General features: G+C 42.0%; 1 protein-coding gene across 1 annotated transcript in view; it reads left to right on the top strand.

Moving 5' to 3' along the window:
- Positions 1-17,150, top strand: part of LOC144667993 (all-trans-retinol 13,14-reductase-like) — a 36,708-nt gene extending 19,558 nt beyond the window's left edge. Inside the window, exons 7-11 of the mRNA XM_078529688.1 lie at positions 3,137-3,275; positions 11,757-11,866; positions 12,628-12,794; positions 13,030-13,189; positions 15,884-17,150. Of these exons, the coding sequence (XP_078385814.1) occupies positions 3,137-3,275; positions 11,757-11,866; positions 12,628-12,794; positions 13,030-13,189; positions 15,884-16,029 (722 nt within the window). The 3' untranslated portion in view covers positions 16,030-17,150. The remainder of the gene's footprint in view (positions 1-3,136; positions 3,276-11,756; positions 11,867-12,627; positions 12,795-13,029; positions 13,190-15,883) is intronic.
- Positions 17,151-18,504: the final 1,354 nt, after the last annotated feature.

The raw sequence follows: 18,504 nt of genomic DNA, 5'->3' as shown, positions 1-18,504 counted from the left end.
AACAGGAATATACATGTGCAGTTAGTAAGCTAATGAATGAGAGGATTGATTTGATTGCTTCTTGGCTTTTAGCTCGATCTGCTGCCGGTGTCTTCACTCACAGTGAGCCCCATTTGCCTATCATCTCTGCGCTAGCCGACCTAGGGTGGCAACGGTTTGATTTTAAAATTCTCATCCACCTTTTTAAATCCCTTTGCCCTCCCTATCTCTGTAACCTCCTCCGACCCCACAACCCTCTGCAATATTTCACTCTGCTAATTCTAGTCTCTTATGCATCCCCGATTTTAATTGCTCCACCTTTGGTGGCCATGTCTTCAGTTGCCTAGACCCTAAGCTCCAGAATACCCTCCCTACACACCTCATTCTCTCTACTTTGCTTTCCTCCTTTAAGACACCCCTCAAAAACCTAACCCTTTGACCAAGCTTTTGGTCAACTGATCTAATATCTCCTTTTGTGACTCGGAGTCATACTTTGTTTTATAATGCTCCTGTGAAGAGCCTTGGGAAGTTTGATTATGTTGAGGGTGCTATAGAAATATAAGTTGTTGTTATCATTAAATTCTATGGTTATTAACCTTGTACTTACCTTAAAAATATGTAATCCAAGTGACTAAGTTTCAAAACACATGCATTATAATGGTTCAATAATGGGAGACACTGAATGCTTCATTATGAATTGGAAAGCCTTTAATTCAATGTTCACATCCATCAAGTATTTGAGTAACTATGTACCTCCAGCCAGGCCATTTAGCAGCATACTGCTTTGAAGTGAAGTTTTCCATTTGGGAGAGAGGTGGCCAAACTGCCAACCTAGCCGGGGCTAATTCATCGGGCTGGATTTTACAGGGGCTGAATGGGGTGGGAGGTGTTTAGAAAAGTTTGTCACAAACTAACGGGCTTTAAGTAAGGCCACCCTGCGGCAATAACACCCTGCAGCTGGCTTATAGAAGCAGTGAGGAGGACTTCCACCCCTCTAGCAGTCCTAACAGTGCTAGAACTCAGTAGTGGGCAGTCCTGGGAGTGCAAGCACGTGATGAAGAGAGCAGTGGATGCTGTACTCTGGTAAGCCTGGGACTTTTGGGCTGGGAGGGTTTTGGAGGCCGTGCATGGAGGCACAACAGTTGTTGGGGTGGGGACAGGGATCTCATCTTAGGGGCTGAGTGCCCCTGATATGCACAGAGCATCCCATAAATAATGTACTCCACCACCCCACCCCCTTCACCGCATTTGGTGAAAAAGCAGACTCCCCATTCTCGCCACTTGCCCACAGTAACCGCATTGTGGCATGGGCAGAGAAATGTTTGGGTCAATTGGTTCGTTGACAAGCTCAATTGCCCATTAATAATTTATTTTAAAATGACGGGCAGGCTGTTGATTTCGGCACCCACCCACCTACCGTGTTATGAGAAACTGGCATGTTGACGACGGGTTCACAACCCGACAACACCATGCCGGATTTTACACATATGCGGAACAGCATAAGTCCCAATTTGCAAACGTAAAATCCCACCATCATTACCATTATTCAATCAGTAGGACACTGATCTCCTGGCTAGCTGAAGGAGTGTATCAGAAGGAAAGCAATGTAGTTTTTTTTTTACTCATTCATGGGATATGGGCATCCCTGGCAAGGCTAGTATATATTGCCCACCCCTAATTGCCCTTGAGAAGGTGGTGGTGAGCTGCCCTCTTGAACTGCTGCAGTCCATGTGGTGTAGGTACACCCACAGTGCTATTAGGGAGGGAGTTCCACGATTTTGGCCCAGTGACAGTGAAGGAACAGTGAGTGGCTTGGAGGGGGACTTCCAGGTGATGGTGTTCCATTGCACTTGCTACCCTTCTTCTAGGTAGTAGTAGCCGTGCCTTTGGAAAGTGCTGTCGAAGGAACCTTGGTGAATTCCTGCAGTGCAGGATGTGGGGAGTGAATGTTTGTGGATGGAGTGCCAATCAAGCAAGATGCTTTTTCCTGAATTGTGTTGATCATCTTAAGTGTTGTTGGAGCTGCACTCATCCAGGCAAATGGAGAGTATTCCATCACATTCCTGACTTGTGTCTTGTAGATGGTGGACAGGCTTTGGGGAGTCAGAAGGTGAGCTATTTGCTGCAGGATTCCTAGCCTCTAACATGCCCGTGTAGCCACAGTATTTATATGGCTGGTCCAGTTCAGTTTCTGGTCAATGGTAACCCCCAGTATGTTGATAGTGGGGGATTCAGCAATGGTAATGCCATTGAATGACTAGGGGTGATGGTTAGATTAGTTGTTGAAGGTGGTTATTGCCTGGCACTTGCATGGTGCAAATGTAGCAGAGCATGCATCTCTATTTTGAATAAAACAAACTGATTGTGGTAAAAGAGATGATGGTAACTTTATGTTTACAATGCTCTGTTTAAAACTAATTTCCAATTCAGTCTTTTATCTAAAGGAACATAGAATTCCAAACCTAAATGCTTAAGTATCGCATGACAGGCAGAGACTGGGATTTGAGAGAGTGGAGAGGGTTGACTTAGTCATTTGACTGTTGTTGGAGCTTCATCCTAATCCCAACAGCAGGAAGACATGGCCAAAGAAGGCTGTGGGCAAAGTAGGGAGAATGGAGGATGCTGTTGGAGCCTCACAGGAGGCTAGGAAGACAGGGTCAAAGACATTCCAAAAGCCTCTGCAACAGTTCACAAAATTTAATCCTTAGGTATTTTATCACAAGAATGACTAATGTGGCCCTGTCAACATGGAAGGCAAATTGTGGCTGGCCTGATGTTGACACAGGTAGCTTGCCTGATCAATTTGGGTTATGGAATGGTTAATGGAGAGGAAGGAAGAAAAATTTACAGAGAAGCTCTTTCTTAGTGAAAGCTCCCAAGGTCACATGGTGACAACTGGGTGACCAGCTTCGGTTTTTCATTTCCCTTCTTCAGCTAGAGCTCCATTTGACAAATCTCAGGAATGTAGACTGGTTGGATTCTTCAGCTGGGCACCAGAATGCACAAGATTAATCTTAGTCTGAAAATCATGGAAATTCTGTTACTGAACTTCCAGAAGTCCATAAATTATTATTTATGTTGATGCTGATATTCAGGAGCACGAAAATAATTTCTTCAATTATTATCATGGTTATTGATCATTCTGTTGACCCCACAGTGATCCAGGCTCAGCTGAGCATGGTGCAGCATGGAATAGGAGGATTCAGCATATTTGTCGGTCTTAATGGTTCAAAGGAAGAGTTGGGATTGAAAGCATCAAATTATTGGTTTTTTCAAGAGAACAACCTTGATGAGCTGTAAGTCAATGCAGTGCTTTAAACTTGGCAACATAGCATCCAATGCATTAGAACGCACCTTTATTTGGTTGCATTCAATTTTGTAAAATAACATGATTGCAGGACTCCAAAGTATTACACTGTCTTCTACTGTCAGGTGTATCTCTGGTTGTTTTAATTATATTTTTGTTTCCACCTCTATTAAGGCTTCTTTCATCTAAAATCTCTGCTTATTTGCTTTTATACTTTCCAAATCTCCCACCTCGAAGAACAAGGGCAGCAGGCGCATGGAAACACCATCACTTGCAAGTTCCCTCCAAGTCAAACACCATCCTGATTTGGAAACATGTCACTGTTCCTTCATTGTTGCTTGGTCAAAATCCCGGAAGTGCCTACATACCAACACCGTAGGTCCCCCTACACGGCACAGACTACGGCAATTCAAGATGGTGGCTCACCGGATGCTGTTAAGGACAGGCAATAAATGCTCGCCCTGCCAGTTGATGCCTACAACCCTTGGATGAACAATCACAAAAAATTTCCTCAAACTTCTTCCTGTTTTACTAAACATGCTTGGTAAGCTTGACTGAGCTTTTCTTTATAATTAATGCCTCCTTGTTGTCAAAATGTTGTCATTTTGAATATGGAACTGAAATTGATGTGCCCTTAGTGCAGGAAACGCCCAACTTTCAATGCTCAACACCCAGGATAAGTGTTTGTTTATTGACAGGCACAAGTCATTAATGTATTCCAGTTTTCTCATGTGCATGGAAAACACTCCATGGAAAAAATTACGAAAACGAATCCATCAACATGACTTTTGATTTGTTTCTTAATTATTCTCCTGAAATCTGGAATGCATGCTCTTATTCTCTCTTCTTTTCATTTTTCTCCACCCTAAGCTTGCCAGCTCTGGTTTGGTACATTCTAGAGGATTCATCATGATAGTCCAATCAGACAGCCTTTTTTTTAAACCTATCTCTAATATTTTTATGACTATTGACTGAAAGTGTTCAAAGAAAATGTGGGGGTGGAGAGGTGGTAGCAATTTCTTTTCATGCCGCAATGATTTTTCTCCTGGGTTTGCTCAGAGTAGTCTCTAGGGGGTTATAACATTGAGGGGAGTGAAACTGGTCTATGGCAGCAGTGAGAAATGGGTTCGTAGTGAAGCGTCAGTCAATTTTACTTTCCCCCGCGCCTGATCTTCTTTCCATTGAAGTTCACATTTTTGGAGACTCATTTACTAGCTTCATGATTTCTTTCACTTGGGTTTGAAATTAAAAATCTTGGGAATATTTTCCAAGCTAGTGGAAAATACAAGCAGGTATGATGAAACATTAGTTGCCAATTCCGGCTGCTGGCATAGACCAGTTTCACCCCCTTAATTCCAGGAGCCTCCAGGATAATTCTGGAGAGTTGGCAACTCTTCTCCACCATGCTATCATACATAGTTACTAGAAACTTTCCATCTTAACTTCAAGCAAAGCTTGTGTTCCAAACAGATAGTACTGAAGCTAGAAATACCTGGAAAAACTCAGCAGGTCTGGCAGCATCGGCGGAGAAGAGCAAAGTTGATGTTTCGAGTCCTCATGACCCTTCAACAGTGTTCTGTTGAAGGGTCATGAGGACTCGAAACGTCAACTTTGCTCTTCTCCACCGATGCTGCCAGACCTGCTGAGTTTTTCCAGGTATTTCTGTTTTTGTTTTGGATTTCCAGCATCCGCAGTTTTTTGTTTTTATTTTTAGTACTGAAGCTACTTGTCACAGTAGTATCATGGTTGATCAAACTGTCCAATTATTTTTTGTCTCTTTTCCCCCCAACCCCACCCCCAGTCCTTTAAGCCCCCTCTGCCACATACTGTTCTCATGTAAGCAACTCTTAAATCATTATCCATTTATCTAATTGGCCCCTGCATTACAGAGTGGAGTGCAGCATAACCTGTAATCATCAGAAAGCCAGGAGTGAAGGTCAGCATATGGGGGTTGCTTTCCTTAGATATTGGCAGTGGGAAATCAGGCATGTGAAAGCACTTGCCATTAGAAAACATGCAAATGCAGTTCAGACCTTCAACTTTTAGAATGTGGAATTCTATTCCCTAAAGGCTGTGGATACTGGGTGAACTGAAGCTCTCAAGACTGAGAGTGATTAGATTAGGGTATCGGGATGTAAAGCAAAGGCGAGTAAATGGAGTTGATGTGATGTATCATGGATGATGATACAAAAGGACGATAGGCAATTCAGAGTAAGAATAATTAACTGGACAAGAGACAACTTCGATAGGGCAAGAACGGAGCTGGGCCAGACAGACTGGAATGAAAGGTTAGCAGGAAAAACTGTAGCTGAACAATGGGGCACCTTCGAAAAAGAATTGGTTTGGGCACAGTCAAGGTATATTCCATCGAAAGGGAAAGGTAGGGCAAACAATTCCAGAGCCCCCTGGATGAAAAAGGAGATAGAAATTAAGATAAAAAAAGAAAAATTGTGCTTATGACAGGTGTCAGGTAGAAAATACAATTGAGAACCAAGAGGAATACAAAAGGTTCAGAGGGGAGGTGAAAAAACATATTAGAGAAGCGAAGAGGGATTATGAGAAAAGACCGGCAGCCAACATAAAGGAGAATCCCAAAGCCTCCTATAGGCATATAAATAGTAAAAGGGTGATAAAAGGAGGAGTAGGGCCAATTAGCGACGTAAAAGGGAATTTACACATGGACAAAGAGGCCATGGCTGAGGTATTAAATGAATATTTTGTATCTTTCTTTATCAAGGAGGTAGATGCTACCCAGATCATGATGACAGATGAGGAAACTCTGTCGCTAGAACGGTTCAAAATTGAAGGAAGAAGTGTTGAATAGACTGTCAGTACTTAAAGTTGACAAGGCACCGGGACCGGATGAGATGCATCCGAGGATATTGAAGGGAGAGAGAGAAGAAATTGCAGGGGCACTGGCCGTAATCTTTCAGTCTTCCATAAACTCAGGGGAGGTGCCAGAGGACTGGAGAATTGCAAACATTGTGCCCTTGTTCAAAAAAGGTTGCAAGGATAAGCCCAGCAATTACAGACCAGTCAGTTTAACTTCAGTGGTGGGCAAGATTCTAGGGACAATTATTCGGGATAGAATTAGTAGTCACATGGAAAATATGGGTTAATAAGGAAGAGCCAACATGGATTTCTAAAGGGGAAATCGTGTTTAACTAATTTACTGGAGTCTTTTTTGAAGAGGCAACAGAAAAGGTCAATGAGGGTAATGCTGTTGATATAGTGTACATGGACTTTCAAAAGGCATTTGATACAGTGCCACACAACAGACTTGAGAGAAAAGTTATTGCTCATGGAATAAAAGGGACAGTAGCAACATGGATACAAAATTGGCTGAAAAATAGGCAGCAGAGAGTAATGGTCAATGGATATTTTTCAGGCTGGAGGAAGGTTTTTAGTGGAGTTACCCAGGGGTCGGTATTAGGACCTTTGCTGTTCCTGATATATATTAATGATCTAGATCTTGGTGTGCAGGGGACAATTTTCAAAGTTTGCAGATGATACCAAGCTTGGGAGTGTTATAAACTGCGAAGAGGACAGTGTAGAACCTTAAAAGGACATGGACAAGCTGATGGAGTGGGCAGATAAAGTTCAATGCGGAGAAGTGTGAGGTGATGCATTTTGGTAAGAAGAACATGGACAGACAATATAAAATAAGGGGTGAAATGTTGAAGGGGGGCAGGAGCAGGAAGACCTGGGTGTATATCTCCATAGATCATTGAAGGTGGCAGGACAGGTGGAGAGAGCAGGTAATAAAGCATGTAGTATCCTGGGCTTTATTAAGAGGGGCATTGAGTACAAGAGCAAGCAGGTTATGCTGAATTGATATAAGAAACTTGTTAGACTTCAGCTGGAGCATTGTATACAATTCTGGGTGCCACATTATAGGAAGGATGTGAACACATTGGAGAGACTGCAGAAGAGATTTACAAGAATGGTTCCAGGGATGAGAAACCTCAGCTATGAGGATAGATTGGAGAGGTTGGGACTGTTCTCCTTGGAGAGAAGAAGGCTAAGAGGAGGTTTGTTAGAGATGTTCATGAGCAGGCTGGACAGAGTAGATAGAGAGAAGCTGTTCCCGCTCGTAAAAGGATCAAGAACGAGAGGGCACAGATTTAAAGTGATTGGCAAAAGAAGCAAATGTGACGTGAGAAAAATCTTTTTCATGCAACGAGTGGTTTGGGTCTGGAATGCACTTCCTGGATGTGTAGTGGAGGCAGGTTCAATCGAGGCATTCGAGATGATTATTTGAATAGAAACAATGTGCAAGGGAATGGGGAAAAGGCAGTGCAATGACACTAGGTCGTAATGCTCATTTGGAGAGCCGGTGCAAACATGATGGGCCGAATGGCCTCCTTCTGTGCCATTAAGATTCTGTGATGTGCAGATCAGCCGTGATCTTATTGAGGGATGGCACGGGTTTGAGGGGCTGAATGGGTTACTCTTGTTCCTATGTCCCTAATTTTCCATTTCCTTCCTTCTCCCCTATGAAAAACCCATTAGAAGAAGCCAGAAGCTTCTTCAAACTCAAATTGGTTTAATGTGCTTTGAAATGTCCTGATGATTTGGTAAATGGAAATAAGAAAATAATAAAGATCTTGCTTTTATATATTGAAATTACAAATTCATAGAACCATAGAAAAATTATGACACAGAAAGAGGCCATTCAGCCCATTGTGTTTGCACCGGCCGAAAAATAAAAAATAAAAAACTAACTGCCCATTTTATTTCCATTTTCCAGCACCGGTCTTGCAGGTTACAGCACTTCAGGTGCAGATCCAGGTACCTTTTAAATGAGTTGAGGGTTTCTGCCTTCACCACCAAACCAGACAGTGAATTCCAAACACCCACCAGCCTCTGGGCGAAGAAGTTTTTCCTCATGTCCCCTTTAATCCTTCTACCAATCACCTTAAATCTGTGCCCCCTGGTAATTGACCTTGCTGGTGGGGGAAACAAGTCTTTCCTTTTTACTTTGACAAGGCCCCTCAATTTTTGTACACCTCAATTGTCACCGCTCAGCCTCCTCCATTCTAAGAAAAACAGCCCCAGCCTATACAATCTTTCCTCAGAGCTGCAATTTTCCAGCTCTCGCAACATTCTTGTACATCTCCTCTGTATTCCCACCAGAGCAATTATGTCCTTCCTGTAATGTGGTGACCAGAACTGTACACAAAATTCCAGCTGCGGCCTAACCAGCATTTTATACAGTTCCAGCATTACATCGCTGCTTTTGTATTCTATGTATCATCCAATAAAGGAAAGCATTCAATATGCTTTCTTCACTATCTTATTCACCTGTCCTGCCACATTCAGGGACCTGTGGACATGCACTCCAAGGTCTCTCATTTCCTCTGCCCCTCTCAATATCCTCTCATTTATTGTGTATTCCCTATCCTGGTTTTCCCTCCCCAAATATATTACCTCACACTTCTCTGGATTGAATTCCATTTGCCACTTCTCCGCTCACTCAACCAAACCATTGATATCTTTCTGGAGTCGACAGCTATCCTCTTCACAATCAACGACGTGGCCAATTTTTGTGTCATCTGCAAATTTCCCAATCATACCTCCCACATTTAAGTCTAAATCATTAACATGTACAACAAACAACAAGGGACCCAACACTGAGCCCTAAGAAATGCCACTGGAAACCGCTTTTCATTCGCAAAAACGTCCACCGACCATTACTCTTTGTTTCCTGTCACTGAGCCAATTTTGGATCCAACTCATCACCTTCCCCTGTATCCCATAGGACCTCACTTTTCTGACCAGTCTGCCATGTGGGACCTTGTCAAATGTGTTACTAAAATCCATGTAGACAACATCCACTGCACTATCCTCATCAATCCTCCTTGTTACTTCCTCAAAAAATTTGATTAAATTAGTAAGACATGATCTTCCCCTAACAAAACCATGCTGACTATGCCTGATTAATCAATTCCTTTCCAAGTGACAGTTTATCCTGTCTCTCAGAATTGATTCTAATAATTTGCATCAAAGTCAGGCTGACCGGCTTATAATTATTTAGCCTATCCCTTGCACCCTTTTTAAATAATGGTACAACGTTCGCAGATCTCCAATCCTGTGGTCCCTTGCCTGCATCTAGTGAGGATTGGAAAATGATCCTCAGAGCATCCGGTATTTCCTCCCAGGCTTTCTTTAACAGCCTGGTACACAAGCCAACTGGCCCTGGTGATTTATCCAACTTCAAGGATATCAGTCTCTCCAGTCCTCTCTCATTATGCTTTTGTAGCTAATATTTCACACTCCTCCTCATTAACTAGAATCTCTGCATCATCCCTTTCCTTTGTGAAGACAGGGGCAATGTACTTATGAAGAAACCTGCCCATACCTTCTGTATCCACGTATAAGATACCTTGTACATCTCTGCTAGGCCCTGCCGTTTCCTTAGTTATCCTCTTAATGTACTGATAAAACAACTTTGGGTTGTCCTTGATTTTGCCTGCCAATATTTTTTCTATCCTCTCTTTGCTTCCCTAATTTCCTTTTTAACTTCACCCGTGTATTTTCTATACTCCTCTTGGCTTTCTACAGTATTATGTTTTTTGTGACTGCCCTAAGCTTTCTTTTTCTGCTTTATCTTACTCTGAACGCTTCTGGATGACCAGGGGGCTGTAGACTTGGCAGTAACGCCCCTTTTTCTTTGAAGGGTCATGTTTGCACTGTGACCATAGCATCTCGCTTTATAATGCCTCCCACTGATTTGTTGCTGATTTTCCATCAAGTAGCTGTATCCAGTCCACTTTCGCCAGATCACTTCTCAGCTTCTTAAAATTTGTCTTCCCCCAATTTACAACGTTTACTCCTGTTCTACCCTTGTTCTTTTCCATAAGGATGCTAAATCTAACTGTATTATGATCACTATCTTCAAAATGGTCACCCACTGCTACTTCATCCACTTGTCCGGCTTCATTTCCTAAGATGAAATCTAGAATTGCACTCCCTCTTATTGGGCTTGTTACGTGCTGGCTAAAATAGTTCCCTTGAGTACAGTGCAAGAATTTTGTGCCCTCTATTCCTTTAACACTATTGGTGATATTAGGGTAGTTGAAGTCCCCAACTATTATTGCCCTATTGCTTTTGCACTCAGAAATTTGCCTACATATTTGCTGTTCTATCTCCCTTCACTACTTGGGAGTCTTTAGTACACTCCAAGCAGTGTGGCTGCCCCATTTTTATTTCTGAGCTCAACCCAAATGGCCTCATTTGATGGTTCGTTTAGTATATCATTTCTCCTCACAGCTGTAATTGATTCCTTAACCAATAATGCTACATCCCAACTTTTTTATTCCCCTGCCTATCCTGCCTGAAAATCTATATCCAGGGATTTTGAGCTGCCATTTTTGGCCCCTCTTTAAGCCAGGTTTCCGTTAGAGCAAGGATATCATGTTGCCATGTGTCTATCTCTACCCTCAGCTCATTGGCTTTATTTGCTATACTCCTTGCATTTACATATATATCTTTTAACACTGCCAAATTCCTGTCCTGTACACTTTTTAACCTTTGCTCTTTCTATCTTTGAGTCACTCGCTAATTTTCTCTCTCCGTTCCCTGCTCTGAATTTGTCCTATCTGAATCTGCCCTCAGGTTCCCATCCCCCTGCCAATCTAGTTTAAACCCTCCCCAACAGCACTAGCAAACCTCCCTATAAATCCCAGTCCTGTTCAGGTGTAAACCGTCCAGCTTGCACAGATCCCACCTTCCCCAGAATCAGTCCCAACACCCCAGAAATCTAATGCCCTCCCTCCTACACCAGCTTTGCAGCCATGTGTTCAATCATTCAATTCTCCTATTTCTATGCTCACTAGCACTTGGAACTGGGGGTAATCTTGAGATTATCGCTTTAAAGGTCCTGTTTTTCCAACCTCCTTCCCAGCTCCTTGAAATATGCTTTCAGGACCTCAACCCCTTTCCTACCAAGTCATTGGTACCAATGTGAACCACGACCTCTGGCTATGCACCCTCCTCCCGAAGAACGTCCTTGCACTCACTCCGTGACATCCTTAATCCTGGCACCAGGGAGGCAACATACCAACCTGAAGTCACATCTACGGCCACAGAAACGCCTGTCTGTTCTCCTAACTAATGAATCCCCTATCACGACTGCCTTTCCTTACTTTTTCCTCCCCTCCTGTGCAGCTGAGCCGCCCGCAGTGCCACAAATTTGGCTCTGACTTCAGTCCTCCAAGGAACTAATTCCCTCACCAGTATCCAAAATGGAAAACCAATCAGCGAGTGGGATCCCATGGGACTCCTGCAATACCTGTCTGGTTCTCTCAGACTGCCTGGCAGTCACCCATTCCCTTTCTGCCTCCATGCTCCTAAGCTGTGGTGTGACCACCTCTCTGAACACGCTATCCATAATTCCTCTCTCCTGAGTTGCTTTATAGAGCACAGTTTAGTTGTTTTGCTTTCTAACACTTTCTTGTCATCATTTAAGGTTCAATAAATACTTGACACTCAGCAAAGAAGATGCCATTGAAGGGTATCCTGTAATCTTTGTCTCCTTTCCATCAGCTAAGGATCCATCCTGGGATGACAGATATCCAGGTAAACAGCAGCAGACATGTACCTAATATTTAAAACCAATATTTCACTTTAATCTTTTTTTCACCTCCTTAATTGCTCAGTTAGTAAAATCAATCGAGTCAAAATAGGCCAGAAGATCTTAGGTTCAGTGTCCTTTTGTGCTAAATTACTTAATCTCACTCGGGCATTAGGAGTGCCATAACTGACCTCTGGATGTCCCTGACCTAGGGAGGGAGAAATCAGCCAGCATCTTGCTCCTAATTGCCATCCATGAGTCCATATTGTAAAGTATGCACTTAAGGACTTTGGGTCAGAACAGGATTGGTTCAGTTGTGCTGCCACCATATTGAAGATTACCCATGAAGAGTAACCACTTGGACAAAGTATCCAGAGAGTGAATGACAACCTTGGAAACATACCCCAGACAGAGTCAATACTTCCAGGGGAAATGAAAGGATAATAGGGAGAAGCTTAGAACCAAAAGCTATATTCCTTGCTATTTTAAAATAAATGCCAAATTTCCCATTCTAACAGAGAATTACCATGAACACAACTTTGGAAAATTATATAGTAGTAACTTTTCCAACCCAGTGAAAAATTTTGGGCTTAACCCAAGGCAATGACACATATGTCCTCAAGTGTTCAAGAGCATAGCATAAACAAGATCGCCACTCATGACAATTTATTTTTAAAATGAGAAAACCTGTTCAAAAGAACCCATTTGTTTTACTACTGTGAGATTTGTATTTGAAGGGATGGTAATTTAAATTCTTATTCTTTAGGGAAGTCTAGCATGATAATTGTGACATTAGCACGCTTTGAGTGGTTTGAAGAATGGAAGGACGAACGCGTGAAAAAGAGAGGAGATGACTATGAAAATTTAAAAATGGGTATTGCCAAAAGATTGATAGACCAAGTTACCGAATATTTTCCACAACTCAAAGACAGGGTATGTTTGCCTTTCATCAGGGATGTAATCAAATATCTTATGTAGAGTCTTGTTCATTATTAAGCTGTGAGAATCAAAAGTTACATTATAGATTGGAGTCTGCATTACAGTCAGAGATTTCTCTGGCTTGAGTTCTTCTTGTAAGTTTACAATTGCTTGTGAATAGCACAAAAATCATTCCTACATTCACTTTCTTTTGGCTAACTTGACTTGTTTGTGTCTGAATGCTCTCCAGATCGAGTACACTAGGGTTGGGTCTCCCCTTACAAACCAGTTCTACATAGCTGCTTCACGTGGAGAAATATATGGTGTCAATCATGATGTGTCACGTTTTGCACCAGAAGTTATTGCCTCTTTTAGAGCAAAAACACCAGTCAAGAGCCTTTACTTAACAGGTATGTTACCCCTAAGTCAAGCAATAAAAATGATTTAGAATCCAAAACAGAGGCTGGCAGTTTTTTTAATTTAAAATATTGCTTGCCCTCAACTACCGCATTAAATTGTCAGAAATAGGATAATTTACTGAGACATTTGACTGCTGGAGGGGCCAGTGGCTGGAAGCAATTGGTCCAAAGTGGTAAGTGATGACTTCTGACAGGAGTGACGAGCATTTAAGTGGGCAGCGATTAAAGTAAACAATGATCTTAAAAGAAGAAAGTATAACATCAATCAGAGAGAAGTGCAAGGGAACCAAAAGCACACCTTTGCTCATAGCTAAATGGGAAGGTAGTAGGCTAAGGAGTTGTAATGTAATGAAAAAAATTAAAAGACATTGGTTGAACCAGTAACTAGTTTAATGTCATTTTAGCAGGATTTGGAATTTGCCCAATTTATCATTGAATTTAAGATAATGAATTATGTTAAATTGAATATGTTCGAGAAATCACTATGGCCTTGAAATTATACTGTGGAATATATTGGGTACAAATAATTAATGATTAATAATAATTGATTGAATAATAATCAAAATTTCCAAACCCCTCCCCCCCTCCTTTTTAGCTAAGCAACACCCATTTATCTCAAAGCATAACTTAAAGATCTTTATGATTTGTAGATCAATCAAGGAGCTAGGGTCAATAGTGTCATTTTAGGCAAATGGTGGAGCACAAGAAGGGATTTGGACTCTGTACTAAACCCCGGAGTAAGAAAATTCTTGCCAATAGCCTTATTGGCAAAAAGGACATCACTAATTTAGAATAAAAACTAACAAGGTTTATTACACAACAAAGATTAATGTTTAACATTCCACTAACCAAGGCATGGCACAATACACAAGTTCAACACATGTCGTTCTGTCTTTCCATGGATCCTGGGACCTCTGGGGCCTTCTCTTCTTGGCTCCTTGAACCTAGTCTCTTGACTCATGACATCCTTTTGGATTTTAACTTAGTCAAATTAACTCTAACATACATATAGATCCCTTGCAGCTTTAAGACTTCAACTCTAGTGGATCCTCTCTCTCTCTCTCTCTCTGATGGAGACAGTTTTCTAACAAAGGCTACTCACTTTCACTTAAAGCAATTACCTTTGGCCCTTATACCGGATTCTAATACTGATCTGAATTCTTATGGCAATCTCCAACTTGTGACAATTACTTTAGTCATCTCTGGGTTCTTACACAACCTATGGCAATTACCCATCAACTGGCAATGTCCACGCAAGTGCTAACTTTGTAGCAAGTGCTCTACCATTAAATCCTAACTTTCTATCCCGACAAATGCCCCCAGCAAGTGTCCTGGGATGAATGCTATCCCCTGGCAAGTGCAAAAACCCCAGTGATGTTTTCCTACTTTTATACCCTTTTTGCAGGCAGCCTTTGCAACATCCAGTATGTGCACCTGTGTCAACACAATTAACAATTTCTAACTACATATTTGCAATTCTTGACCAATGGGAAGAGTGCTCCTGCTTTCCCACAACAATCTAACTTTAGCTTGTCCCCTATATTTACAATTCTTGACCAATGGGAAGAGTGCTCTTGGCTACCCCACAACAATCTAACCTTAACTTCTACCCTTTTCATCAGAGACCCATCTTTAGACCATTTTTTTCCCAATCAGTATTGCAACTTCTGTTTACTGCCAATGCTAGACTCACTGGAATCCAAATATGTAAAATGTCTCCTAGCTATAACTCCATATGTTCTTTCTTAAAGCTACATTACAATATTTTGGCACTTAAAGAGATGCCAACTGAAAGACTATCTCAACAACATTCCAATGATACATAGAAATTAAGACTTTTCATCACTTAAGCCTTATTAATTACACAAATGTGGCAACGAGGTGAAGTCTAACACGCTTCATACTGATGAAATCATTTTAACATAAACTGTTTTGAACTGCAATATGTTGTTATCATGTTAGAAATCCTTGTCCAACTAAAAAGGCCACTCAATTTAGATTACAAATCAGCTTGAAGAAGCAATTCTAAAATACAGTCCGAAGCTACTGTTAGGCGGAATCATAGGAAACTGTTGTATTGTGGTTATATTACTATCCTAATGATCTGAGACATGAGTTTAAATCCCATCATGCAGCTGGAGCATTTAAATTCAGTTAATAAACAAAAATATGGAATTAAAAAGTATATATTCCTAATGGTGACCATGTAGGTGTTGGATTGTTGTGGGGAAAAAAATACAATCTGGTTCACTTGTATCCTTTAGTGAAAGAAATCTGCCATCCTTACCAGGTCTGGCCTATATATGACTTCAGACCAGCAGCAATATGGTTGACATTTAACCGCCCTCTTGATTGACTTAGCAAACCACTTAATTAAAGGTAATAAATACTAATAAAGCCCAAAGCTTGCGAATGTCTAAAGAAAAACCAACCTAAGTGCCAAATGATTCAGCATCTGCTGAGAAATGCACTTTTACAAATACTGATGCTCAAAGTAAAAAGCTTGACCTGCTACACTATCAAATTACTCCATCACAAGACTGTTTCATTAAACACCAAAACTTGTTTGCATTGTAGTGAGAAAACAGAAGTGAAAGAGAGTGTAAATATAGAAATGAGAAAAGGCCATTCCTGTCTATACTATTGTGTAATAATTTCCTCTGCCTCTTTCCCACATCATTCCAGGTCAGGACATATTTTCCTGTGGGTTTATGGGAGCCATCAATGGGGGCGTTATTTGTGCGTCGGGAGTTCTTCAACGCAATCTGTACACGGACATCATCAACCTGAAGAAGAAAATAAAAAAAGCGAAAGCCAAGAAGGAAGCTTAACAGTGGACTGTTGAAGTTTTAATCTTATTGGTCTTGTGATTGAGATCCATTTTCTGTAGAGACAGAGGCATTAAGGAGGAGGTGGTGATGTAGTGGTATTGTTACTGGACTGGTATTCCAGAGACTCGGGTTCAAATCCCACCATGGCCTATGGTGAAATTTGAATTCAATAAAAATCTGGAATTGAAAGTCTAATGATGACCACGAAACCATTTCTGATTGTTTTAAAAACCCAGTTCACTAAAAAAAAAATCTGGTTCACTAATGTCCTTTAGGGAAAGGAAATTTGCCATCCTTACTTGGTTTGATCTGGTCTACATGTGACTCCAGACCCTCAGGTTGACTGTTAAATGTCCTCTAAACAAGGGCAATTAGGAATGGGCAATAAATGCTGTCGTCTAGTCAACGACACCCACATCCCATGAACAAATAAAAAAAATTAGACAGACTTGTTGGTGAACCCATAATTTTGCCACTCAGTCAAGAGCTGGTATAAAAATGGAGTCTATATGGAAAATATGGTCTATTAAACTTGATAATCACACCAGGAATCTGGTTCTATTAGCCTTTTAATCCAGATTATCCAACATAACCAACCTGTGACACCACTGTGCTCTCAGCATCAGCATCAAATTTGCAATCTAGGCTTGTTAATGATGTGATGTAAAATGCTATGATTCACAAGTTGATCAGAAAATTAATCTTGAAGAATTAAGAATTACCTGTGATATTTTGCATAATTGCTTGCTAAGTGGACAGTTGTATCATAGTTGTGCTGAGCACTTCTTCCACACGCGGAGTTGAGGAGCGTGAAAGAGGTGTGGTGAGTACAATGGTAGGCCACAACACTGAAAAGTGGAACAAAAACAGAAAGTGTGAAAACACTGTACAGGTCAGTCAACACCTGTGGAAAGAACAGACAAAGTTTCAAGTGTAACTTTTTATCAGAATTTAACATTGCACTGGACTGAAGAGAAAATTCAAAATTTGATCTTTTTTGTAGTATTGCTAAGTGCAGTATATTATTGTTATCAAATTGTAAATGATCAAAAATGTTATTCCTTCTAGCAAACTATTCTTTAATATTGTCTTTGTTGAAACATTAAATGCTGAATAACTAACTGTGGTAATGTTATTTCAACTTGCTTTAAGCATTAACTCGCACGCAATAAGCCTGGACAGAATTTTGCGTTCCCCAGCTGGCGGGTTTGTAAGCGTGTGGGAGGCGGGAGTGCGGTGGTAAGCGTAAACTTTGTCCGATGGCCTTCCCGATGGGTTCCCACCCACCACTGGGACGGGCAAGGCCCGCCCACCCTTACCCCAGTTGAGGCCCTTAAGTGGCCTCTTTATTGACCACTTAAGGGCTGTTTTCTAGCCAGCCTCAATTTTCAGGCTGGTGCAGCAGTTCAGCGGCAAGGTAAGAGCCCGAAAATTAACCCTGTTCAGACCTTGGGCGAGAAGGGGTGGGGGAGAGGGTGCACCTCCATCAGCAGCCTCTATTTAACATTGGGCACCCCTGATCCCCCGCCTCGCCCCAAAAGGTCTGACCCCTGCGGGGCCCCTCTTCACTCCACCCCCACCCCCCACAACCTCTCGACCGACACCCCAACCCCCTTCTGTCCACCTCTCCAGGCCTCACCTTCCCTCCCTGCCCTGAGACCAGCAAAACTTTCCTGGTTCCTGAACTCTCGGAACTCAGGTTCTGGGGACGACTTGCAGTCCCAGTCCTGTCCACTGTAGCTTCCCGAGCTGCTGGGACTAAAGAACTGTTGGCCAATCGGATTGGCTGGTGGCTCTCTGAGGCCGGACATCATCCCAGGTGAGGGCCCTAAATTGTTGTTGTGTGAAATGAAATGGCCTTGCACTGATGTATGTCTGAGCCTGAATCAGATTGTTCACAGCCTTAGTGTCAATTTTGACCCTGAGAATAACTTCCAACTACATATTTGCCCCATCGCCTATACACCTGGTTTCCACCATTTTCCTGATTCTGCCCTTGCCTCAGCTCATCTGTTGCTGAAACTCTTATCCATGCCTTTTTTACCTCGAGTGTAACACACACCTGGTCCTTCACCCACTTTCTATCCTCTGTAAACTTGAGAGGTCATTCAATAATCCAGTGCCACTGTCCTAACTGGCACCAAGCCCCATTCACCCATTACCCTTGTGCTCGCTGCATTGACTCCCAGTTAAGCAACACCTTAATTTTAAAATTATTATCCTTGGTTTCAAATTCCTTCATGGCCTCGCCCCTACACTCCCCCCAACCCCATAGCCTCTCTGTAATCTCCTCCAAGCTCGTAACCTTCTGAGATATCTGCACCCCCAACCCCTTGAGCATCTCCGATTTTAACCGTTCCATCATTGGTTGCTGTGCCTTCAGCTGCCAAGGCCCTAAACTCTGAAAATTCCCTTAAACGTCTCCAACTCTATTTCCTCCTTTAAGACACTGCTCAAAACCTACTACCTCTTTGA

Source organism: Cetorhinus maximus, chromosome 25 (assembly GCF_964194155.1).
Source record: "Cetorhinus maximus chromosome 25, sCetMax3.hap1.1, whole genome shotgun sequence".
NCBI lineage: Eukaryota > Metazoa > Chordata > Chondrichthyes > Lamniformes > Cetorhinidae > Cetorhinus > Cetorhinus maximus.
The sequence above is the reverse complement of the archived record's forward strand: the minus strand, read 5'-3'. Positions and strand labels throughout refer to the sequence as shown.